This window comes from Penicillium cataractarum (assembly GCF_028827025.1).
Source record: "Penicillium cataractarum strain IBT 29864 chromosome Unknown utg000010l, whole genome shotgun sequence".
Taxonomy (NCBI): Eukaryota; Fungi; Ascomycota; class Eurotiomycetes; order Eurotiales; family Aspergillaceae; genus Penicillium; species Penicillium cataractarum.
In genome coordinates this window covers 1,716,231-1,739,996 of record NW_026622746.1, presented here as the reverse complement: position 1 = coordinate 1,739,996, position 23,766 = coordinate 1,716,231, and the positions used below count along the sequence as shown (strand labels likewise).

The window sequence follows — 23,766 nt, the reverse complement described above, 5'->3', positions numbered from 1 at the left end:
AGCGTGTCCGGGCGCAGTCTTGACAGTTGTGATGGTCGGACGACGGGTATGGGTAGCGAGTGAATCAGGCGGGGTATCACGCGTATGACTTTGACGCTCGATATCCGGACTATGTCCATGTTGCTCTTTGGCCAATTTCAATTTTCTTTCGATAAGTCTTATGATATCTACTAGAATAACGATGGATAGTCCGATGATCAGCCCGATTAACGAAGATAGAATGGATGAGGGAAGGGAGCATTTGTTATCATCGGAAGCCATCTGGGGTCTGGTGGTGATGAAGGTTGGAATCTTTTTGGGGGAGTTAGAACATGAAGAATTGTATTGAGGGGTTGAGGCATTAGAGGAGGTTTAAATGATCGTATACGTCCCTATTACATAGTTGACTCAACTCTATAGTTACTAAGATCACACTCTGAAACCTAATCACGTCCAACTTGGAACGCTCCGTCATCATTCGCGAACGATAGGGTCGAACATCGGTCGAAGATTCAAGTTCGAGTACTAATCAGCTACAGATCACAGTCGAAGAACGTAAATAGCTATTCTGGAGAAGAAAGCTATCAAAGAGGCATGGGGGGTATATGCCAATGAACCATCGAGTCCTAAGTTGCTCCTTTCATATTTTTATCTATATACAGGACAAGATAATCTTTATGGTTTCTTAGTTCTCAAGATTTCAACTAATATGAGTGGTTACAAAGTACGTAAAGGAATAATCTACAGCATGGTCTAAATAACCAGGCCACGGATATTCAGGTGGGTAAATATTACGTCGTGGCCGGGGCTGTCATAGTGGAGGGCAATAGCCGTCCGCCCTTGAAACCCATGGATCGTGATGCTAGGTTGGAACCGGCATGCCTGCCAGCTTCGTAGCTAAAAATAATATTCTGTACCTTTTTGCGCTGTACTTTCGCGTCGGTAAACCCTCACATGAGATTACCGGACAAAGACTTTGTTCCGTCCGGTCGTTAGACTAAGACTTCGGACGAAGTTTCAATCATGATGCATACAAGGCATTGACCATTAAGCACTTATGTAGCCGGGTGGGGTATATAGAGAACGTTGGCTGAGGCCTGAGAGGGTTGTTTATTAGTACTTAGAAGAGAGGAACTAAGCCATGCCCTTAAGGTCCAACCTGTCATGCTTCCTCGGCAGATATTTCTGCACAGCATACCATCGGCATCACCCGTTGAAAGTTCAAACCCATGTGTCTGTCGATCCAAACTCCCAGCAATGACCCTTGTAGGAAGCTATCATGCTCATCAAGACGGAACGCAAAATCCGCCCCCGACAGAAACTTCGCGGACAGCAGATCAGCACTCCAAATTGACTTTGGAGAGTTTTTCGTATTCCCCTATCGAATTCCCCACAACGTGCGAGGACCCGAGCGCTGGCGTTCATCAACTCCAACTATTGAGTGCAAAATGAATTCACCCATGGCCCTGGCAGCATTCGAACTGGGTCTAGCCGAACAATAACTCCCGCCATGGGGTCGGTACTTTGGTATCGATGGTTAGTGGAAGCATAGAGTGCTGCCCCCAGGCGGCGTTTTCTGCTGAAGCCACAAGGCGACTGGAGGTATTCGGTGGGTTTGGGTTGAGCTTAGCCTTGAACTTTATCTATCGTGCCTATTTGGCTGGTCCACCCCGGGGGTTTTCATAAAGAGCTCTGACCCTCCATTGCAGATGTGGAGCTTTTCTGGAAGTGTTGGGGGATTTCACCTGCAAAACGAGCATGGCCGCTCTCAGAAATCTCCTAGTCGCTGCAAGTGTCGCATCAGTTGCTGTTGCCAGTGGGAGTGATAGCTTAAAATCATGCCTCCGCTATGCATTGACAGATAGCGGCAGTGTCGCTTTCCCCGGTGATCTCTTCTATCAGCAGGTCGACGTCAATCGCTATAACCTCAATATCCCCGTCACTCCAGCTGCGGTGACGTTTCCGACTTCATCACAACAGGTCGCCGCGGTTGTTAAATGTGCTGCAGACAATGAATATCCCGTTCAAGCGAAGAGTGGAGGGCATAGCTATGGCAATTATGGTGTGTAATTCCCTCCGAGCAGCATGAGCGGATGAAAGGTGTACGGTTGGAGGGATTCAGACTAATACGTCGGGAATGATGGCAGGCCTGGGTGGAACTGATGGAACCGTTGTCGTCGATCTGAAGCACCTCCAACAGTTCTCCATGGATAGCACGACTTGGATAGCAACTATTGGGTCTGGAACCTTGCTAGGGGACGTGACACAACGTCTCCACGATGCTGGAGGACGAGCCATGTCGCACGGAACTTGTCCGCAGGTTGGCTCTGGTGGACATTTCACAATTGGGGGCCTCGGCCCAACTTCACGACAGTTCGGCGCCGCTCTGGATCATATCGTGGAAGCAGAAGTTGTGCTAGCTAACTCGAGCATTGTGACAGCATCGGACACGCAAAACCAGGACGTTTTCTTCGCTATCAAGGGAGCCGCATCTGGATTTGGCATCGTCACCGAGTTCAAGGTTCGAACAGAGCCCGAGCCCGGCACCGCTGTCAAGTATGAGTATACCTTCAAGGTTGGAAGCACTCAAGAGCGAGCCGATTTGTTCAAACAATGGCAAGCCTACGTGTCCAACCCCAACTTGACACGAAAGTTAGCTTCCACACTCACTGTCCTTGAAGACAGCATGGTTATCACGGGCACTTTCTTCGGCACGGAGGAAGAATACAACGCACTAGACATAGGCAGCCAATGGCCCGGGGTGAACGGCAGCGCCATCGTCTTCCAAGACTGGCTTGGTCTTGTCGGCAACTGGGCTGAAGAAGCTGCCTTGCAGCTTGGAGGGGGCGTTCCCTCTAACTTCTATTCCAAGTCCACGGCTTGGACGCCCAGCAATCTGATGAACTCTGACACAATCGACAAAATGTTTGAATATATCGACAATGCGGATAAGGGGACTTTGGCGTGGTTCATTCTTTTCGATTTTCAGGGTGGTTACACCAATGATATCCCGACAGATGCGACTGCGTATGCGCACCGTGACGTTCTGATCTGGCTACAATCGTACAGCATCAACTTGCTAGGTTCTGTTACACAGACCCAGATCAATTTCCTGGACGAGGTCAACTCGCTCGTCACCAATGATGGGGCTCCGTATTCAGCTTATCCGGGATATGTTGACCCGCTCATGGAGCATGGTCCCGAAGCATACTGGGGCGCCAACCTCCCTCGATTGCAGCAGATCAAGGAGGAGATTGATCCCCAGAATGTATTCCGCAACCCGCAGAGTCCATCTCCTGCAAACTGACGGGACATCCCCCGGGAAGAGGTTGGATACCGGTGCTGTCCACTTGAAGGTGTAAATATTAACACGCACATAATAAATCTTAATGTATATGATTCATAATAAACTCGTCATGTCGAGGGTCGCCAATCTCCGCGTTATCATCACCTCCTTGCAACAACCACCACACCTCTAACAATCCCACTTCGAGCCCACCATCCAAACACAGTTTTAGCCCCACGGAACTTCCCCAATTTGATACCATAAAGCTGTCCCTCTCGTATCCGCCGACCCAAAAAGTCCGTAATCCCAGGAAAGACATGACGAGAAATATCCTTGATCTCAATACGGGACGGATCATAGCCAGCCGCGACCAGGAGACGTATATACTCCTCTCGAGTGAGGAAGTTAGTGAAAGGCGAGCCAGTCACCCAGCAGACTAGCCGCATTTTAAGACGTTGCCACCAGGAAGTGTTATCCGCGAGGAGGAGATCAAAGGCCATAAAGGATGCATGGAGAGTATGTTGTGCATAGTAAAGGATAGGAAGTCGTGATGGCTGGAAGTGGTACATCGTATCAAGGGCCAATAGCCAAGTAGATGTATCCGGGTCGAGCGAGGTATCGCCCATGTTGGAAATGGAATCTTTCAATTCTCCAGTCCAACTGGAGGGGTCGGCTCCATCGGCGCAATAGACATCCGCGGAGGTACGGACATTTCCATCGTTATTATGCTCTTTATACGAGCGCATTCGCTGTTGGGCAATCTCTGCCTGAGAAGAAAGTAGGGTTATACCTACGTAATTATCGACAAGAGACTTGAACGACTCGTTCCCATTGCTCTTCCGTTGCAAGACAGACTCGGAGGTCCCGGTCGAGGAGCCAAACCCGGATTGAGATGTGGCGGTAGTAGAATAAGAAAATGCTTCCTTCTTGAGTTTTGCAATATGGACCGATTGGTCACCACATCCGCATCCAACATCCAAAACTCGCACTGACTGCGCCGTCTCCGTAGAGAGACCAGCTTGCAGAACCTGGTCAAGTAAAGCTTGACAGGCCTCTGGGAAGTTTTGAGTGTCCTGTACGTGTCAATAAACAACCGTAAATATATTAGAGGGCATCACTTACCTCCCAGTATCCCATGTTCATCCACATAGTCTCAGGCGGCAGTCGCACGTTGAGCACTGCATGATCCAGCCCATATACCTTGCTCTCCAGAGCCTTCTTGAGGAGCCCTAGCATCTTCGCTGATTACTATTCTGTCTCTCAGTTGGCTAAAAGGAGGACTAAGTGGCCAAGGATCAGAGCAAAGGCTATCCGATGACGTTATGGGGAGGTTGTTGTGAGAATCTTTGGGGATGAACAGGAACGCCAGGAGGCGCGTTCCAGCGGGCCCCGCTTACCAGCCAATGCCAAGCCAGCCTTGCTCACCATCTCTTTCACTTTTATGTGGCCAACCGTCGACTCTTCACTATTTTATGCAAGTAGACAAAGAATATGAGGCGATTGAATTATTAAATAATGAGATTTCTCCCCCTCGGGACGTTCATATTGTCCCTCTTATTGGAACCGATAACCGGATTCGTACAATTTCCCAGGTTCCGCTGGCACTATATTTTTGTACTGAGATCCTGGCGTTCGTGATTTTTGCTGAAAATATTCTCGTCGCCTACCGTAGTCAAAGGTGTAGGTATCACTTTTGCTGAATTACAAAGCCTCGACGGTGTATTATTTTCATGCCGGCCTAGGTATATATCCCCCGCACAAGACACACGGATGGATCTTCATCCGGAGGACAACTACATGGAATGTCGTAAAATATAGGCTGACTCTACCTCTCTCAATGGGCTCGTTTGGCTACCTCGCATACGATTCCAAGCAGTAGGGCTTTTATCATGCATAAGCTACCGTCACAAGTATACTTGAACTGGCTCTAACGAACCTCGAGAAGTCAAAATGTGTTGTCCCGTAGTGTATAGAGAGGACGGACTATAACAGGCTAATTCGCTGGCATGGGATGGCGTTCAACACCCATGGATATCGCCCGATCAATTTTGCTGTAGCCGAAGCTTGCAATTCTCCACTATTTCTCCTAGTCATCACCGAGTAGAGATATTTTTATTTGAACGATCTCTGAACGCATTGCCCAATGTCAAGTACATATGTGATACCAGGATGTTCACCTTTCCAGCCAATAGAGTAACACAACACCAGCTAGCTCTTGCTACTGTGACGCGATGGGTAAGGTAGCATATTTAGTACAAGGGACACTCTCTTGCAATAGGGTTGGTAAAAGGGTTCCCCACACTTTTGATCAAAATCATTCTTAACAATGATCCTCATGAACTAGTTTGTATTACGTAGATTGAATTTCTTTCATGCCCCTCGACCAGGCTACAATTAGACTCGACAGCTGTGCGACCATCCAAAAGCAGGAACCCAGCAGAGGAGGCCACCTCTACGTGGTCTCTACGCACTCAATTTGCTAGTTCAAGCTTCTCGAGTCACACACCTAATAAACTAAGCTCGCTGAAAGCTGATTTAGGAAACCTTAAACTGGCTTCCTCGAGTCTATCCCACTCAAAGCTCGGACGCGTGCAGGTGTGTCCCACCCTGAAAGGACGCAACATAAGTTAGAAGCCACTGCTTCGATTTCAAATCGTCATGTGGAACGGAGATCGCGCCGCCGAGATACTACACATAAGATGGGCTGTCCTCTTATCGCTGGGTTGGCCTTTTAGGTTTCCCGAAGTGTATGATCTAGTCAAAATTGACGAGGATTGCTCATAACCAAGCTTTATAGCATCATATCTTACCAAGGGTTTCCCAACATGGTCAAGATATTAGCATTTCATCTTCTTTCCTTTGGTAGGATATTAATCCCCCGAGCTCCCGATTAATCGGCCTTACCCTCGGGCCAATACGATACGATCCTGATTGTGGAGTAGTCCTTCAGATTGCCTCATTCAATTGTGTGGAGGCGACGCCGCCCGGGACCTCGCCTGTTAGAGTCAACGTGACTGTGACAACAGCCAGCACAGTCTCATCGTCTACTTCTGACGGTCAATTCTGCGCGCCTTGGCTACCATGGAGGCCGGTAGGTTTAACGATCAACTGATCGACCTTCCCCCTCACATTATACCTGAGCTTCATTGCTAAGTTGCCTGTAGTGCCCCTCCTGTGAAACATGTTGCAATAATTTTTGCGCAGATTTGGCATCCGATCCACAGAATTGTGGAAATTGTTCTCATGTCGTGAGTTGAGAACATCTTCCGTCAGACCAAAAATCAACAGTATCTGAACTCTACATCTAGTGTACCGGAAAGCTTCCTGGATGCTGTTCAGGGGCCTGCTTCGACTTGGCCGGCAACGCTCAGCATTGCGGACAGTGTACAACAAGCGTGAGTTTCCCTCATCTTTGCTATTGATATATTACTTCAGCGGGTCAGTTCTAATAATAACTAGTGCGATGCAACGGCTCCAACCTGTTGTAATGGTAAATGCACAGATACAGGCACGGATCCTTTCAACTGCGGTTCCTGCAGTACTATTCCCATTGGCAACGGCACTACCACGATTTGCATGGGTCTAACTCCTCAATGTTGCTCCGGCGAGTGCACGGATGTTGCCATTGACATTAATAACTGTGGAAGCTGCGCGACGAAGGTGAGAAACTTGCGTCATCCACCAAGAGAGAAATTTGTTTTGCTAAGAAAAACTCCGTTTAGTGTACTGGAGCCCAGCCAGGCTGTTGCTTGGGGGTTTGCACCGATCTCGCGGTCGATGTTAATCACTGTGGAGCATGTCTTACTATGCCTTGTCAAGGAGTCAAGCCAGCATGCTGCTCTGGACAGTGTACCGACTTGAGTGACAGTACTGCTAATTGTGGAGCATGTGCTGTAAAAGTAAGTACAACATACACCACGATATCCTTGGAATTTTTTTCAAAAGAAGTATATAGTGCACGTCACCAAGAAGTACTTGCTGCATCGGCACTTGTATCGACCCTACTTCAGACCCACTCCATTGTGGTGGCTGTCCAGGTTCACCCTGTCTAGCAGTTGAGAATTGCTGCAGTGGCAAGTGTGTCAATTTAGCTACTGATCCATCCAACTGTGGGCGGTGTAAGACTACAGTGAGTTTCCCTTGTCCGATCACTTCTCTCGCGCGATTGTACTAATACTTTTTAGTGCCCTATGTCGGCCCCGACCTGTTGTAGTGGAGTTTGTGTGAATCTTAATAGTGATGACGAGAACTGTGGAGCCTGCAAAACTATAGTGAGCTTTTTCGATGCTGAGATTATTATTTATATACTAATATTTGTCAGTGCCCTGTGACTGCCCCGACTTGTTGTAGCGGAAAATGCGTGAATCTTGGTACCGATGGGGGTCACTGCGGATCGTGTACAGCAAGCGTGAGCTTCTTTGATCTCCATACAGTCCTATGGTCAATGTCAATTCTAATATCTCGTAGTGCCCTTTGGCAACACCGAACTGCTGCAACGGCACGTGTGTGGATCTTGCAGGTGATCCGAAGAACTGTGGAACGTGCAAAAATATCGTGAGCTTCGCTAATTTTAGATCACCCCGATAAACGCCCACAGGCTAATAATCCGCTAGTGTCCTGCGACAGACCCGATTTGCTGCTTCGGAAAGTGTATGAATCTTGGTACTAATCCTGGTTTCTGTGGATCATGCACAACAAGCGTGAGTGGTTTCAATCAATAACCCCCTTGAGCAAGAACTACCACTGATCTCTGTTAGTGCCCTGTCACTGCTCCGAACTGCTGTAGTGGATTATGTGTGAATTTCAATACCGATTCAAATAACTGTGGATCTTGCAATTTCAAAGTAAGCTTCGTCAAAGTCTAGATCATCCTAACCAACCTACCGTCTAATAATCTGGTAGTGTCCTTCGACAGCCCCGAACTGCTGTGACGGAAAGTGCGTCAATTCGGCAGCAGATCCCACTCACTGTGGATCTTGTACGAATGTCGTGAGTTTTGCCTATATTTACATTAACCTACCAAGCTTACAGGCTAATGATTTGATAGTGCCCTGCCACGGCCCCGACCTGTTGTAGCGGGTTATGTGTGAACCTTGGTAGTGATTCGAATAATTGTGGATCTTGCAATTTCAAGGTGAGCTTCGTTAAAGCTTAGATCACCCCGGTTTAATATCTAATAATTTAATTAGTGCCCACCTTTAACCCCGAACTGTTGTGACAGTAAATGTGTGAACTTTGCCGGTGACCCAAATAACTGTGGGTCGTGCAAGAATATCGTGAGCTTCACTAACGTCTGGATTATCCTGATCAACCTGGCTAATAGTATGTTAGTGCCCTGCTAGTGCCCCGAATTGTTGCGACGGAAAGTGTGTTAATCTTGCCGGTGATTCGAACAACTGTGGAACCTGCAGGAATACTGTGAGCTTTTCCAACGTTTCAACTCCTCTAATCCTCAGTCTAACAATTTATTAGTGCCCTGCTACGGCCCCGAACTGTTGTGGCGGAAAATGTGTGAACCTCGCTGGCGATTCGAATAACTGCGGTACTTGCAATAAAATCGTGAGTTTCGCCGATTATCCTAATCTACGGTCTATTAATTCCTTAGTGCCCTGCTACGGCCCCGAACTGTTGCGGCGGAAAATGCGTGAACCTCGCTGGTGATTCGAATAACTGCGGTACTTGTAATAATATTGTGAGTTTTGCTAACTTTAGACCACCCTTCTTAAGACTCATGGTCTAATGATAACTTATTAGTGCCCTTCCACGGCTCCGAACTGCTGTGACGGGAAATGCGTGAACTTGGGTGGCGACCCGAACAACTGTGGAACATGCAAAAACATTGTGAGTTCATTTTCCATCGATTCACAAGTACCTAACCACTAATAATGTAATAGTGTCCTTCGGCGAACCCAAATTGTTGTCTCGGAAAATGTGTGAATCTCAGCACCGATCCGAAGAACTGTGGATCGTGCACGTTTACTGTGTGTTTCTCCAATTTCCCTTTCCTGTGAACATAGCACTGACATTTATTAGTGCCCATTGGCGACACCGTCTTGTTGTGATAACGTCTGTACGAACATCAATACTGATCCAAACAACTGTGGAAAATGTGGCCAGCACGTAAGTTTTATATCCTCTCTGTTATCCACACCTTCACGTCTTCCCCGGCCCCTTTACCATCGAGGGGATCGGTTCCTTTGTTGTTGCTAGAGGCTAGATGCCATTTTCATTTCTCGACTATTGTTTCAAATCTTCCAAATTTATTTACCCTGTGGATACAGCATCATTAACTGATATTACTAGTGCTCCGGAACATGCGCTGCCGCGAAATGCAATTGTCCAGCTCCGGATCCACTCTGTCCTGCGACTGGAGACTGCGTAAGTCACCCGAACTTTACAAAACCGTGAAATTATTTTAACACCTTGCTAGTGCCCGGCCGGTCATGTATGTATTGTAGGTGGTCTTAGCCCAGGCTGTTGTAACCGGCCTGAGGTGTGTCCGGCTGCGTCTGACCCTACCGGTCCAGCTGTTTGCGTAAGTGACTTCTCGATTCTTGTCCATTCCCGACTATCTACATGCACTAGAAGCTTTTACTGATGAATACTGACTATGTAGTGCACACATCCATGTGATCCCAGGACAAATTTGTGCCCAGGTGTCTAACCTACTCCTGCCACATTGTGTGCTGGCCATGAAGCGAATTTGTTGCGAGGTGTTTGTGGATAAAGTGCCCAGTAGCAGCTATTCTGTGATATAACTGAAATGAACTCTTAGGATTTGTGTCGTAAATGCCATACATTATGTAGCGCGATATTATGCATATACAGCCCTTTCACCCCAAAACAAGCCCAATAGAACAACAATGAGCCCGGAAGAACCTCTAGAGTGGGCCCAAATATAAGAATGACTATCTGACCGAAACCCATTCCCCCGGGTTATGCGCAACTCCTAGACATAAACTACTCATGCTGAAATATCATCCCAGGGGACTGACACGCCGAGATCTGTGGCAACTCTCATGGCAGAAACGATGCAGCCTTCGAGAAGGACCATTCCATCCCAGCACCATCCACCTGCCAAGTAGACACCGTTGTCTCCGTTTCGCCACGAATTCACGGCGGTGCTGGACTTTGACAAGATCTTCTGTTCTCCACGTCCTTGGAAGATAGAATTGACAAGGAGGCGGCTAAGCGGGCTTCGCAACACGCGCACAAAGCTTGCGGAGCGAATGACCTTTGATTTGTCCACTGGGAAGAGCGGGTTCGTCGTGACAAGAATGGAATTCGATTGCTCATGAACGGCTTCAGTAATGGTGCCATTCGATAGCAAGTGAATACGTTGCGTCCCGATATTGTAAGAACCTCGCGATTCCTTGGCGCATTTGATCGAGTTTGGAGTCGCTGTCGCACGCAGCATCGGCTGAATAGTCGACTCATCGGTGTGCGCGACCGTCTCTACATTAGTCGTCGGGATGGCAGATAGAGACGAATTCACCGGGGGGAACAATAATGCAGCGACATCTGGTGAAACGGCCAGAACAACTAGATCAAAGTGCTCCGAAGAGTGTTTCCCATCATCGGTCGAGTACTTGATCTGGACTCCGTTTTCTTGCGGGATCACATGCGTTAAGTTCACGCCAAGCCGCAACTCGACGCCTTCTAGAAGCTTCGGCTGGACACACTGAACACCCGCACTCACCACAAAGTGCTGCTGGCGGTGCGTGCGGCGCTTATATTCTAGAACGTCGGAGGCTGGGAAATTCAACAGCTCCTGATGCGAACAGGTACAGACGCTCGAAATCAGAGGAAGAAGATAGTTGGCCACATAGTACTGTGGAATCCACATCCGCCGTAGGTAGTGGTCAAATGACTCGCTCAGTTGCCCACTCTGGAGATTCTCAGAATAGGGGGAGATGAAGAAGCAGCAGAACGTAAACCACAGGTAACACATAACTGCATAGACAGCTTCCACGCACCAATGAATCAGGTCCGATGTGCGTGGAATGGGTGGGATCTGGTGAAAATTCGACGCATAGACCATCTGCGGGCCAGGAATACAAGAGGTAGTTGGCGAGGACTGTTGTCGTTTCGGCAACCTCGTGAAGCTGAAAAGAAATGGCTGCTCGTGGTACTTGACTCCCAAGTAATCATACATTCGGACCAGGTTCTGGTAGAAGCCACCGGCAAAGGCGCGCATAGGCACGTCAGCCCATACAGCTGGGCCGTTAGGGTCTTGCGAAGGAATCTGAACTGACTCCGCGCTCAACGATATTTGGTCTCTCTGTTTACCCCGTTAGTATCGTGAACTTCTTCCCCCCACCACCGCGTAGTGGGTTGATTTAGGGCGACAAAAATTCGAAAATGAACCAACCTTCTCGATTAGAGTAACCTGATAGCGCTTCTGAGGGTCTTGGTGTAACAAATGGGCAGTTGCTAGACCGGCCATGCCCGTGCCCACGACCGCGACCGTCTTTGTGTGTAACGGTTGAGGTTTCTTCATGCTGGCGACGCTCCTCGTTGTACTGACAGAGCCTTGGGAGACTTGGAACGTGGAGGAATATTTATTTACAGGCGCTATCGGCAAGACATGGAGCCCCTCTTCAACGCTTGCAAGGCTCGGGAGTAATGGGAGGTGTGAAAAACAAATGTGGCGGTATGGGAACCGTGATGAGCAGAGCTGAAAACTGGATTGGCGGGCTGCGGGTGCAAAGCAAATCCCTTGGCTGTTGGGGCAAAGCACCTCGTACCAACTGACCAACTGGTACCAACTCTACTTCGTACAAGGCTACAAGCTTACTGGACTCCATCCTAAACGGAAGACTCAGCCCAATCGCGATCGATCGGCGACATCACGCATCACCCACGTCACTGGCCACTTTAATCCTTCCCCTGGCGGTCGCATAGACCCCTTGGTGCTTATCCAGGTTTCCACGCAGTTAAAACCAACTATAGCTGACTCTAGCTAGCTTCAGTAGGTGTATGATTACTGGGATTCAAGATCCCTGCATACAGTCCATTATGGAAACCCACAACTGATCCATCTTTACAGGATTTTTAAACCCTTCAGGTCCCCTCCAAAATTAACCTTAGTTGTGCAGTGGATTAGTCATTCTATATGCACAGCATAACTAGATGAGACTGACTACTTGAAATAATTGACTACTTTGCCAACTTTTTGGCTTAGAGTGGAGGTTGAGTAGGCTACAAGTTCTTTTCGTTCAAACTTCTGAACTTTTCATTCTTTCTCAGCTCCCAACACTCTCGGTATAGCCATAACGCCATCTCCACGATCATCATCCAGGTTCCGAGGTTTGAAACGCGTGCCTGTCGCGTTCTTTCAGCCAATCAGCGAGTTTAGGAGTAAGCCAGTGGAGCTACCTATCCAAATTGGGACGTATTTTGCGCTGGTCTAGATCACAGCCTCATTTGTCGTGCCATCTATCGGTTTCTAACCACTCCGGAGATCAAAGGGGCATAAATCGAGTCAAAGTCATAGCCGAGGGGGTCCAGAGAGAATAACTAATGGGTTCCAGAGGACTAGGACGCGTAAGATAGAAGAAAAGTGGGCCATTAGCAATATTAACTTTCATCGCAGCACGGAAGAATTCTCGTATCATCAGCAACGTAGAGGAACTAGCAATGTCCCTTCCCAGAAGCTACAATCATCGAATTCACATTTTAAATCGCCATACTCTTGTCGACCGTTATCTTAGACTTCGCGATCATTTCGTCGCAAATCTGGAGGAAGCGTTCATGACTAATATAGCCCACAGACAGTCTGTCAATCTGGTCTTCAAACGTGTTAATGTTCATCGGCATCTCATCTCGTAGTTCAAGCAACATAAATTTGGTCACAATATAGAGGTCGAAGGGAATCTTTTGTGATTGAATTTGACGTATCACCTTCCTCCATTCCTCGATATATTCACCAGCAGGTTCGAACTGATCTCGACGAGTTGTACGGATAGCGATGACAGCTTTAGATTGTGTGGTTTCCTCACCTGTCATGAACGCTTTGACGATCAGCGTGTACAAGTCGTCTGAATAACGCGGAAGTTGATCTTCCGAGTCAAGTTCTACATCGACCCGCCTGCAGAAAATTTCGAGATTCTTGATCACCTCTAGACTCAGCTGATTCAACATCCAGCACCGGACGACCTTTGACCAAGATTTCCAGCTTTCATAGCCGGGATCGGCCTCACATGGACGAGGAATCTGGTCATCGATAACATCTTCAAGCCTGAGCGGGATGAGTATGCTAAACACACTCCTTTTCCACGGCCAAATATAGGCTCTCCGGCCCCTTTCCAGTTTATGGATGGCGTAAAGCGAGACTCGATAGACCTCGGGAAGTTTTGTGGCCTGGGTCCTTGGAAGGACAACGTGTTGCTTGCCGTCAGGCCCTTGGTGACCATCAATCATCCTGACAGGCTGTCTTCACCCTCAGAGAGAAGTCTTATAACTCAATAGCCGGAGTTTAATATTGAAGGTTTGACTTGGAATGCCGAATCTCACTTAGCAATTAAGGCTAAGAGTTTGTGAGCAGCGAAAATGTACACACTGTTCGTATCGATTCTTTGCTCAAACGGACCAAGAAGAAATGAGAATTTCCAAAACTTTATTTGAGCTTTACAGCGCAAGTGGGGTATAGAAAAATAACATTTGGATCATTACATCGTCAGAGAAGTCCCAAAGTGGAAGAAATGGCGGACACCGATACGTTTCCGCACCATACTTTTCCGTACCAAGGTATATCAAACATTCAATAACTCCTATTCAGGGCCTGTTACCTATGTGTGCCAATATACCCTTATTTTTAAGACGGCCGATTGTAAGTGACAGACACTTCTGTAGTCATGTTGATACTTTCATCCCGCTTTGGAGACAGCGGCTCCAAAATTGCAGTCTGACTCCCTCTCTCGTGAATACTCGTATGGCCGATGTCGGTGCGCGTCTCGCCTTGCGAATTATCGAAGACTTTTCGATTTGGCGCGTAAGGATAAGAAATCATGTTGTAGTTGTTGCTGATTGATGATCCGGGGAAGACTCTGGCAAGTAATGGCTTGAGAGTAGAAATCGCAGCCGCAGTAATGGCCAATCCATCTTCGACAGCCGCCCAGTAAAGCAGTGGAGCAAGTTCCCCTAGTAGTAAAGGTCGATCAGCTATGACCCAGGGATTGGATATTGGAAGTCTTACAAGTAAAGTCTGACTTCTCAGACAACGCCACCAAGTAAGTTGTTTTGACGATTGAGGCCGCACCAGCGCTTTAAAGACACAAAATTAGTTTCAGAAGCATCGGTCTCTTGAGAATCTGAGAAAGGAAAGTAGAAGACAGATCTCAATGGCACACTCACAATACACCTAGACTCATGGCAAAGGCAATACCAATTTTCTCCTTCTTTTTCATTTGTAGATTCCAAACAAGTGTCCAAGGGAGTAGGGCCAGCACGAAGTCTTGCGCACCAGAGTATGCTATAAGCAAAACAAGAGTTAGCATTTCGTATAGTCAAGATAAAGTTCTGGCACGACTTACCACCCACAAACAGAGAAAAGTGCGTGAAAACATCGGCAGGCCAACACTCTGATGGAATAGAAGCATTCCAGAGATGTCTTGGATCCTTGCATTGTACAAAGATGAACAAGGCTGCTAGAACGTTGACCAAGTTCATCGTCACAATCACAAACCAGAGCACGATGATCATCCACTTATGAACGACAATGCGGAGGAGAGTGACCGCAAACGAAGTTTTACCCAACGTACATGCCATAATGGCCAAGGCTTCACCGATATCACATAGCAGAGCTACATCGATGACGTGGTTCGGGTTTTCCTCAACAAAAGTAAGATGTCTTCCAAGGCCTATCGTGGAGGCAACATGACAAACGGCAGCATAAGCAACCAAGCAGGCCTATTGAATAATCGCATGAGTCTCTTGAGAACCCGAGAAAGAAATAGTAGAAGAGAATGAAACACATACCGTTGCAACGATGATAATAAAGTCATCCCAACCGAAAACTCGTTTCAAGATAACTCGAACGTACAATCGCATCAGCACAAACACCAAAGGCACTATAGCCATTGTCCACATCACACCCTGTAAAAGCGGAGCCCTGCTCGCCTGTAAATAGGCCTCTGACTCCATATTGGGCGGACCCAGGCTTCCACCACCACAATCTCAGAATAAACTTGCAAAAACCAGACGCCTCAGAAGGAGCAGCAACGCCACTGCCCTGCGGGAGCCAGAAGACATTTAAGCATCCCCAATCACCACTGGGTCGGTAAATGCTTACTCGACCTAACGGTTTTGAGAAAGAAATACAACAGGGGTAACTTTTGCTTTGATGGGTCATTCCGCATGAGCTGTGGGGATTTTGTCGTCGTATCGAGCAGGGGCGACTGCCGGAGAACATATCCGATCTTGGTGCGATAAATTGAGAAATGTGAATGGAGAAGCCGGGGAATAAGCGTACTCTAACCAGCTAAGCTGCAGCTTACCTCCTCTGGAATCTGATAACTTTAGTAGTGGCTTGAGTAGGTTGTCTTTCTACATAGCTAAACAATTAATAGAAGTTTATCTTTCTACACAACTGGTCGATTGATTTTTGGAGCCATTTCGGGATTTCAAGCTGCCGGAACGCCACTGTAGTGAGCACCCATCCGTTTTCGAGCAATACACGACAATGCTACTTAGTGGCTGCATCCTTCAACTCCTTCAGTGGGTCTTGTCTCGTCGATGGGCTCAGACCCAACATTGGTTCGCAGCGCCTTCCCGCACTCAGGAGTTCTTGACTAACAAGCCCACTTTGCTAGATTCTGCAGACCCAATTTCGCTACGACAAATTCTCATGTCGGTCATCCCCCGAAGCCACGTTCTGCAGGATTTACGAGGGATTCCTCGTAAGCGACATCCATAGGGACTAGGGCCGCGCCGCTGTCAAAATAAGTGACCCTAAAGCCTGTTATGGCAGTTTGCCCCTCGAATTGGCCAGTCAATGCGGCCGTAAACACAATCCCGGGCTCCACAACCCGCCCTCCACCGTGCCGTCACCAAGCTAAGCTCTAGTCATGTACGACTAGTGGCGTATGCCAAACACCGGAAAACACAATGACCGCAGTGCCGGGGCTGCGTGGTGTCTCGTAAAGACCTACTGTTCTGATTCCCCGCGGAGTGCCTTGATTGGGTAGATCGGTTGTTGTCTTCGATTCCCTGAGCGCTAAGGTCCGGGGAGGCCAGAAGGCCCGGCATTTCGAAATTAGCTGCGATTGACCATGTGTTCTCGCCACCATAACAGCACCTTTCGCAGTCCTGCAATTGCTCTGCAGTAAATTGTATCTCTCTCGTCGCGTACTTTTGCGTGGAACAGCCTGGTGCAGCTCGAAACAATGGCAGTAATGTCTTCTCTTGCCTCCGGCCAGTGGGCCCAAGCTCTTGTCGCGCTTGGCCTCTTGCTCTTGACGAAACTTGCCTGGGATGTTTTCTTTTCTCCGTTGAGGGCCATTCCGGGCCCAATTTTGGCCAAGATCACAGATGCCTGGCGGGCTATTCACACGCATCGTGGCCGTGCCGACCTGAAACATCTCGAACTCCACCGTAAATATGGAACAGCAGTGGCAATTGGTCCTAACTGCGTGAGCATTTCTGATCCGAGCCTTATTCGGACGATCTACTCCACACGTAACCCATGGAAGAAGGTAGGGTTCCGGCCCGCATTTCCCCCAGGTTATCCTTGCTGACAGCAGACATGGATAGAGTGACATGTACCGGCCTAACGATGTACTCATTGAAGGCCATCGTCTTAGTAACTTGTTCAACTCCCAAGATGAGGAGTGGCATAACGAGAACATTCGACCTATTCGCGGTCTCTGGAGCATGACCAAGGTTCTTGAGTATGAGCCTCTTATTGACGAGACCATCAACAAGTTTGTGGACAAGCTTGCCCAGAAGTTTGTGGATGGCAAGAACGCTGGTACTGTCTGCCCAGCAGACGAGTGGATTGGATATTGTAAGCCTTGAAGTCTAGTCCTCTGCTTGAATTCTCGAGGCATTAACTAACACACAAGTTAGTTGCCTGGGATGTCACTGCGAACTTCAGTTTCGGTCGGCACTATGGCTTCATTGACCAAGAGAAGGATGTGGACAATCTGATCACCGACTCCACTGATGGTTTGATCTACTTTGCTCCTGTAAGGAGAACCGATCTATTTTGTATACAGTTTGAACATGTTGATGCTAACCCAACCTAGGTCTCCCAAATCCCTTGGATTGACAACTTGCTCGACAAAAACCCAATCAAGCGAATTGGACCCAAACCAACTTTGACTGGCGTTCTCTATGCCTTCAAGGTTGTTGCAGAGTACCAAGCTCAGCTCGCCGACAAGAAAGTCACTGCCGGCTCAGTGGATCACACCTTGGACAAATACGTGCAACTCAAGGAGACATACCCGGACATGGTCAACGACCAACAAATCGTGAACTGGCTGATGCTGAGCATCCTAGCTGGAGGCGATACCAGCTCTGCCACTATGCGTGCCATCTTCTACTACCTGGCCAAGTCCCCCGCGGCATCATCCAAGCTCGCCACCGAGCTGCAAGCTGCCTCTCTCCCCACACCGGCACCTTGGAAATCGATCCGAGACCTGCCTTATCTGGATGCAGTTATCCGCGAATCCATGCGCATCAACCCCGGCATCGCAATGATCTTTGAGCGTGTAGTTCCAGAGGGTGGATTTACCCTGCCAGACGGACGCTATATCCCTGCTGGTACTAAGATTGGGTGCAACCCCTTCGTGACCAACCGGGACTCTGGTGTCTTTGGGGACGATGCCGATGATTTCAACCCGGACCGCTGGTTGCAGGGTAAGAATGAAAGCGATGAGCAATTCGAGGCTCGTTCTCGACGTATGAAGGATACCGTTGACTTTGTCTTTGGTGGCGGTGGTCGTATCTGCATGGGTCGGTATTTGGCCATGCTGGAGATCAAGAAGTTGATTGCGACACTTTACAGTCTGTTCGATGTGAGTATCCAATGGCTGCAGAACATCACTATTCTATACTGACCTTTCAATGTAGATTCAACTAGTCGATCCGAAGCACGAGTGGAAGTACCGTGATGCTTGGTTCGTCTACCAGTACGACATGCCGATGATCATCAAGCGCCGCGAGTAGTCATTTATGGTCTACGCGCTGTCTATCACGAGGAGGATGATATCAAAGAGGAGTAATAATTATGTTTTGACTCTTATGAATACACACGGCCAATTTGCAGAAAAATGTATGCAGCTGAAGTAGAAAGAGAATAACCCCAGTCATACGGCAGAGGGTATCAAAGTTCCTGTCCTGAAGAAAAGAGAAAAGAGAAAAGTAACGCCAAAAGTTTGAACACCGCAAGCCAATCCAATCCACCCCTTTCCCCCAATTCCATGCGTCAATCATTAGAAAAAAAAATTGTCTTCGCCCGCAGTATGTCTGCCTTTGGCAGGGTCTTGCGGCAAGTCATTCGAATCCCTCGTCATCGCCTTTTCGGGAATGGCCTAGAAACAACGCCGTTGTCGTCGAGTATCAAGTTTCATGTGGCTCTTTATTAAAAGAGACCTCTGCTTTCGGTGCCGAGTGCTCGTCAGTCCCGTCGCCAGGCTTCCCCTCGTTGCCTTCGTCGGTGATCTCACCCCACCCGGAGCTCCTACGGCTGACACGGCCAGAGGCCATGGCAAGGGGGCTGGCCACACCTCCGGTGATACTAGCAGCCGTACTGTCATTTCGAGTATGAGACGGTGCGCCGCTGCGAATGCTTGCTCCGTCACCTCCAGCCAGGCTAGGCTTTGCGGTGTGGAAACTGCCCCGCTCGCCGCCGTTGGCCAAAGGTGCCGTACCAGACGAGGAATAAACACTGATGCGCTCAGCACTTGCGAGACCGACAATGCTCGGTCGGGCCAGCACCCCTTGAGCGTTGAAGGCTGAAGTACTTGACGGTTCAGCCACACTACCACTCAGCAGACTCAATGGCAAGCTCTCACGGCTCCCGCCAAAGACCGATGAGGGTGCCAAGGCACGGACGGAGGCGTTGGTATCAAGGGAATTCCGTCGTCGGCGCTTGGACGAGCTTGCGAGTGTGAGGATAGAGGCGTTGTCGTTCAAGGCGTTGTTTGCCGTCGCGCTGCTGTAGGTCATCGACTGGCTATGGGGTATGAGGTGCGGGGGCACGGCTGTAGCAGGCGAGGAGGATGTAGGGAATTGATGCGAGAACTGAACCTGTTGATTTCCAGAACTCTGCGTGGAGCTGCCATGTGCATGTCCATGTTGTGTGTTCGGCGCGGGGTACAACTGGGTAGATGGGGCCGCCGACTGCACAGTTGTCAAGGTGGTGGTCAACGAGCGAACCGAAGGCGCGGGCGACGAGAAGGTGCTCCCTTCGCCTCCGCCATGTGAGCTTATTCCGCCACCTCCTGTCGCCATTGTCCCTGCCTTGGAGTAGCCTGCATCCGAGATCGCGGTGTCACCGTTGGTCGACACGGTAGGGGCGGTGGACTTGGCGCTTGTCGCGGGGATCTGATTTTCATAACCTGAATAGACCAGGGAGGGGTCACTTCGTGACCCAGAGCCGTGTCTATCATGCTCGTCGACTTCGGAGTACGAGTCGCTGTGGTTTGGGCGGTTAAGTGTGCCCGACAATGGATACGGGTTGTTCCCTTGGCCCCCATTCTTCTTGCCCTTGGAGTTTGTGTGTCGCTTGTTAGACCAACGATGAGAGCCAGATTCGGAGGAGCTCTTGAGGCTCGCGAGGCGCTTCATCCAACTCGAAAAAGGGCGGCGCCGACCGTTGCGATCTATTTGTATATACCCCGTTAATGACCCCGTCGTTTCACACAGGACAGGTGTCTCTCAGAACAGCTTACCATGCACTCTCGCAGGCCCCTCAGTTGTAGCCATGGTGGATAAGAGTATCAAAAGGTCAAGATGCCTCCCGACACAGTTCACTTGCTCGGGAGGAGGAGCAGTATGACGCCGTAGACTGAACAAGCAGCGCCGAGGCAATTGGGGGACCCCGGGACGACTGTTTATCCGCGCAGGTCATGTGCCCGCCCTTGATGTCAATCATTTGCCTTCGTTTACCTAATTTACTTTTCATCTAACTCGATTCGACTATTTTATCTTGTGCTGGACTTTGTAAATTGTATTTACACATCCAAGTCTTTTCAGATGTGACAATTATGAAAGAGTGGCAACGTTCCTGCCGTCCTTGGAACCCCGTTGGTGATGCAATGGAAGCATACCTTGACTGACACATCATCCGCGACAACTCTTCAACATCGGAGCGAGTTTGTCATGTCTTCTCATGGACCAGTTATTCAGGCACTTCCTCTGGATGTCGCGGCTAAAATCAAATCTTCAACCTCAATCACTCACCTGCATGGAGTGATTGTAGACTTGGTCAAGAACTCGCTGGATGCGGGCGCACAAACAGTCCTCGTCTCTGTGGACTTCCCAAGAGGAAGCTGCATAGTGGAGGATGATGGGGAGGGAATACGACCGGCGGAGTTTGAGCCTACCGGCGGTCTTGGAAAAGCGCACTGTACGTCACCGAATTCCATGTTTGGCTGTCTTGCCTTGCTGAATTTTTGTGTCAGATACATCCAAGTATCAAACCCCAACGGCCTATGGACATCGAGGTCTATTCCTAGCTTCTTTGGCCTCGTTATCACTGCTCACTGTGACGTCTCGTCATATCCAACATGCGAGCACAAACTCCGTCATCTTTCACCACGCCAGGCCCGTTGCAAGGCTAATCCCTGCTCCGGTACATCAGAGTCCCCGGCTTGGGGAACATGGGACCTGTGTCGCCGTAAATGATCTTTTTGGGAATATGCCTGTGCGGGTCAAAAGTCGAGCCATGGCCCTTGAGAAGCCGGAAGAACTGGAGAGAGAATGGGACCATCTCCGAGATCTGATGGTCTCCCTCACACTAGCAAATAGCCAGCTCCTGAAGCTTGTGATTTCTGACGTCACAAGAGGGAAACGAGTCACCATCCGTCCCGGTAATCCTACGCCGAATACCTCGCTGAATAATGCTGCACTTGAAATGAATCTTGGACGCATAGGATCCATTCTCTCGCAATCCGACATACTGGATTCGCGAAATATGGAGTCATGGCGTGTCATATCTGCTTCTGTTCCGCGCCTCACGATACATGCAGCAATCTCGACCGTACCAAGCCCTTCAAAGAAGATACAATTCATCTCATTGGGCAAGCATCCAATGCTGTCACGGAATTCTTCAAATGCCCTGTTCGACGAGGTCAATCGATTGATGTCCATGTCTGACTTTGGGAACCCTAGAAGTGCATCTGACATTGCAATTTCGAAACCTTCGGCTCATGTGACTGGCAGATCCGAGTCCTTGAATGATTCGTCGAGCAGAACCTGGGCGAAGTCGATCAACAAATGGCCGATGTTCTATATACGTATCGAGACTGAGGTTCTTCGGCACCTGGAAGATGGCGATGAACTCTCTCCCGCCACTGAGAAGTCACTTCAAGGAATCATTGATGTCTTGGATGCGATGATCTTGGAGTTCTTGAAACAGCAAAATATGCGACCTAGGTCGAGTAGACGACAAGGGAGACTTCTTGATCGGCCTCAGAGAACGATCAGTGCTGCACGCACCAGCTCTACGCGATCTAACAGCATCGCGAGAAGCAGGCGGAACGAGAGCATGAGAGAGGGTTTCGATAGTCAGTTAAAACTTCCCTCGTTGCAGAGATCACAGTCTGCCAATATGGGGCCGCACTTCAGCAATTGGTCCCGTGTCAAAGCCGCCAAAACCCCCGAAGATCCACGAACTGGCGTTGTTGGTGCGGATCTTATATCTCAAAGCGACAATCTTCCCAAAGAATGGCAGCTGCCTCACTTACCGGATCTTCGACGAAGTCAATCAAACCACAGTCGACATTTCCCTCTTTGCTCCAGTCAGCGCGAAATGCGACATGAGGATACGACCCCATCCCTCCACGGTGTCGAAGATGCCAAGCAGCAAGAGTCGGGGAACCCTTCATCTAAGGCCCCTACTGACGAGTTGATACCTTGGGTTGACCCGCGTACTGGGAAAACGCATCAGATAAACTCACGAACGGGACAGACCGTCAATCTCAAAGCGATAAGTGCTGGACCTAGATCCAATAACTTCCTTAGTACTCTGCAAAGTCTGGGCAGATCCCATAGGCCAAGATCCGCCTCGTCATCCAGCTTCTGGGTGGACAATTTGCTTGATGCATGGGACAATCCTACGTTTGCCAGAACAGAGGCGCCAGTGCCAAATCTTGACGTCGAGATGGATCAACTTCACAACCTACCGGGTTCGCATCATTGCCACGGGGATATTGGAAACTTGTACGGAACGCAAGTTGCTAAGTTCAGGGGCAAATTACAACGTCAAAGCCTGGCAACGGCCAGCATCATCGCACAGGTTGATCAAAAATTCATTCTCGCCAAATTCGACCCCATATGTCCCAGTGCTACGGTTGATCATGACTCGGAGGGTGTTCTTGTCTTGATTGATCAACATGCCGCCGATGAAAGATGCCGCGTCGAACAATTGTTTAAAGACATGTTCATTTCCCCTGGCTCTTTGGATCAACATGATCAGGTTCAAACCGTGGGTATTGAACCAATCTCATTCAGCATATCTGCTACGGAAGCTACACTTTTCCGCAAATACTTGGATTTCTTTGGCAACTGGGGCATTGGCTACAGCATAACTATGAAAGCATTATCTGAGGCAAGCGTTCAGGTCCAAGCGGTACCAACTCTCATCGCTGAACGTTGTCGACTTGAGCCAAACTTGATTGCGGATCTTCTCCGTCGTGAAATCTGGAATTTCGAAGAGGAGAATGGAAAGCCGCCGGGCTCGAAAAGGCCAACGAGGAACTTTTCAACGGGGGGCGACGTTGATGACGATGAGTTCTCCGCTAACAGAACCGGAGCGATCGTCGCGCACCCGTGGGTACAGAAAATGAGCGGCTGTCCGCAGAGTATTCTGGACCTACTCAATTCTCGGGCATGCCGAGGTGCTATCATGTTCAATGACCCGTTGAGTCTACAGGAGTGTGAGGAACTGGTCACACGGCTTTCGAGATGCGCCTTTCCATTCCAATGTGCCCATGGCCGACCGTCCATGATCCCGATACTTGACCTGCGACCACAGCCTGGAATCGGAAATGTGCCCTCTGATGCTGGCATCATGGGTTCGGATTATGATGAACATGATAACAATGGGGTAGATTTCTTAGACGCGTTTCAGGCACAGTATGTAAATTAGACAATTGAAATGATACACCCTGAATTTCTTCTTGGCAATTCCTACAATCTTACAAAGGTACTTTATTGCCATATAGACGTTCTTGCCATTGAAACTCTCCCGCTGTACTTTTGATGTTGCCCCGCACAGTACTTTGCCTCGTTAAAAATGAGGCTTCTGATATGTCACATTCATCTAAGCAAAACAC

The 23,766-nt window shown here is 48.9% G+C and overlaps 9 protein-coding genes across 9 annotated transcripts; 4 read left to right on the top strand and 5 right to left on the bottom strand.

Annotated features, from left to right (window-relative positions):
• Window positions 1-1,737: 1,737 nt before the first annotated feature.
• On the top strand, window positions 1,738-3,286 carry N7496_012711 (FAD-binding oxidoreductase; the record flags this gene model as incomplete). Its single annotated transcript, XM_056705624.1, has 2 exons — window positions 1,738-2,041; window positions 2,127-3,286. 2 exons carry the CDS (start codon window positions 1,738-1,740, stop codon window positions 3,284-3,286), a joined length of 1,464 nt encoding a protein of 487 aa, XP_056549522.1.
• A 140-nt stretch (window positions 3,287-3,426) lies between these two features.
• On the bottom strand, window positions 3,427-4,501 carry N7496_012710 (uncharacterized protein; the record flags this gene model as incomplete). Its single annotated transcript, XM_056705623.1, has 2 exons — window positions 3,427-4,338; window positions 4,388-4,501. The coding sequence occupies 2 exons, from the start codon at window positions 4,499-4,501 to the stop codon at window positions 3,427-3,429; spliced, it is 1,026 nt and encodes a 341-aa protein (XP_056549521.1).
• Window positions 4,502-9,054: 4,553 nt separating this feature from the next.
• On the top strand, window positions 9,055-9,873 carry N7496_012709 (uncharacterized protein; the record flags this gene model as incomplete). Its single annotated transcript, XM_056705622.1, has 7 exons — window positions 9,055-9,106; window positions 9,160-9,250; window positions 9,299-9,385; window positions 9,569-9,643; window positions 9,696-9,710; window positions 9,793-9,800; window positions 9,851-9,873. 7 exons carry the CDS (start codon window positions 9,055-9,057, stop codon window positions 9,871-9,873), a joined length of 351 nt encoding a protein of 116 aa, XP_056549520.1.
• Window positions 9,874-10,229: 356 nt separating this feature from the next.
• On the bottom strand, window positions 10,230-11,765 carry N7496_012708 (uncharacterized protein; the record flags this gene model as incomplete). Its single annotated transcript, XM_056705621.1, has 2 exons — window positions 10,230-11,546; window positions 11,637-11,765. 2 exons carry the CDS (start codon window positions 11,763-11,765, stop codon window positions 10,230-10,232), a joined length of 1,446 nt encoding a protein of 481 aa, XP_056549519.1.
• Window positions 11,766-12,943: 1,178 nt separating this feature from the next.
• N7496_012707 (uncharacterized protein) lies at window positions 12,944-13,687 on the bottom strand (the record flags this gene model as incomplete). The annotated part of the gene is made up of 1 exon (XM_056705620.1): window positions 12,944-13,687. One exon carries the CDS (start codon window positions 13,685-13,687, stop codon window positions 12,944-12,946), a length of 744 nt encoding a protein of 247 aa, XP_056549518.1.
• A 394-nt stretch (window positions 13,688-14,081) lies between these two features.
• Window positions 14,082-15,409, bottom strand: N7496_012706 (uncharacterized protein; the record flags this gene model as incomplete). The annotated part of the gene is made up of 5 exons (XM_056705619.1): window positions 14,082-14,407; window positions 14,463-14,530; window positions 14,621-14,738; window positions 14,800-15,175; window positions 15,245-15,409. 5 exons carry the CDS (start codon window positions 15,407-15,409, stop codon window positions 14,082-14,084), a joined length of 1,053 nt encoding a protein of 350 aa, XP_056549517.1.
• Window positions 15,410-16,650: 1,241 nt separating this feature from the next.
• Window positions 16,651-18,433, top strand: N7496_012705 (cytochrome P450; the record flags this gene model as incomplete). The annotated part of the gene is made up of 5 exons (XM_056705618.1): window positions 16,651-16,959; window positions 17,018-17,270; window positions 17,333-17,451; window positions 17,512-18,282; window positions 18,338-18,433. The coding sequence occupies 5 exons, from the start codon at window positions 16,651-16,653 to the stop codon at window positions 18,431-18,433; spliced, it is 1,548 nt and encodes a 515-aa protein (XP_056549516.1).
• A 393-nt stretch (window positions 18,434-18,826) lies between these two features.
• N7496_012704 (uncharacterized protein) lies at window positions 18,827-20,393 on the bottom strand (the record flags this gene model as incomplete). The annotated part of the gene is made up of 3 exons (XM_056705617.1): window positions 18,827-20,091; window positions 20,161-20,225; window positions 20,278-20,393. The coding sequence occupies 3 exons, from the start codon at window positions 20,391-20,393 to the stop codon at window positions 18,827-18,829; spliced, it is 1,446 nt and encodes a 481-aa protein (XP_056549515.1).
• Window positions 20,394-20,590: 197 nt separating this feature from the next.
• Window positions 20,591-23,579, top strand: N7496_012703 (putative DNA mismatch repair protein (Mlh3); the record flags this gene model as incomplete). Its single annotated transcript, XM_056705616.1, has 2 exons — window positions 20,591-20,837; window positions 20,893-23,579. The coding sequence occupies 2 exons, from the start codon at window positions 20,591-20,593 to the stop codon at window positions 23,577-23,579; spliced, it is 2,934 nt and encodes a 977-aa protein (XP_056549514.1).
• Window positions 23,580-23,766: the final 187 nt, after the last annotated feature.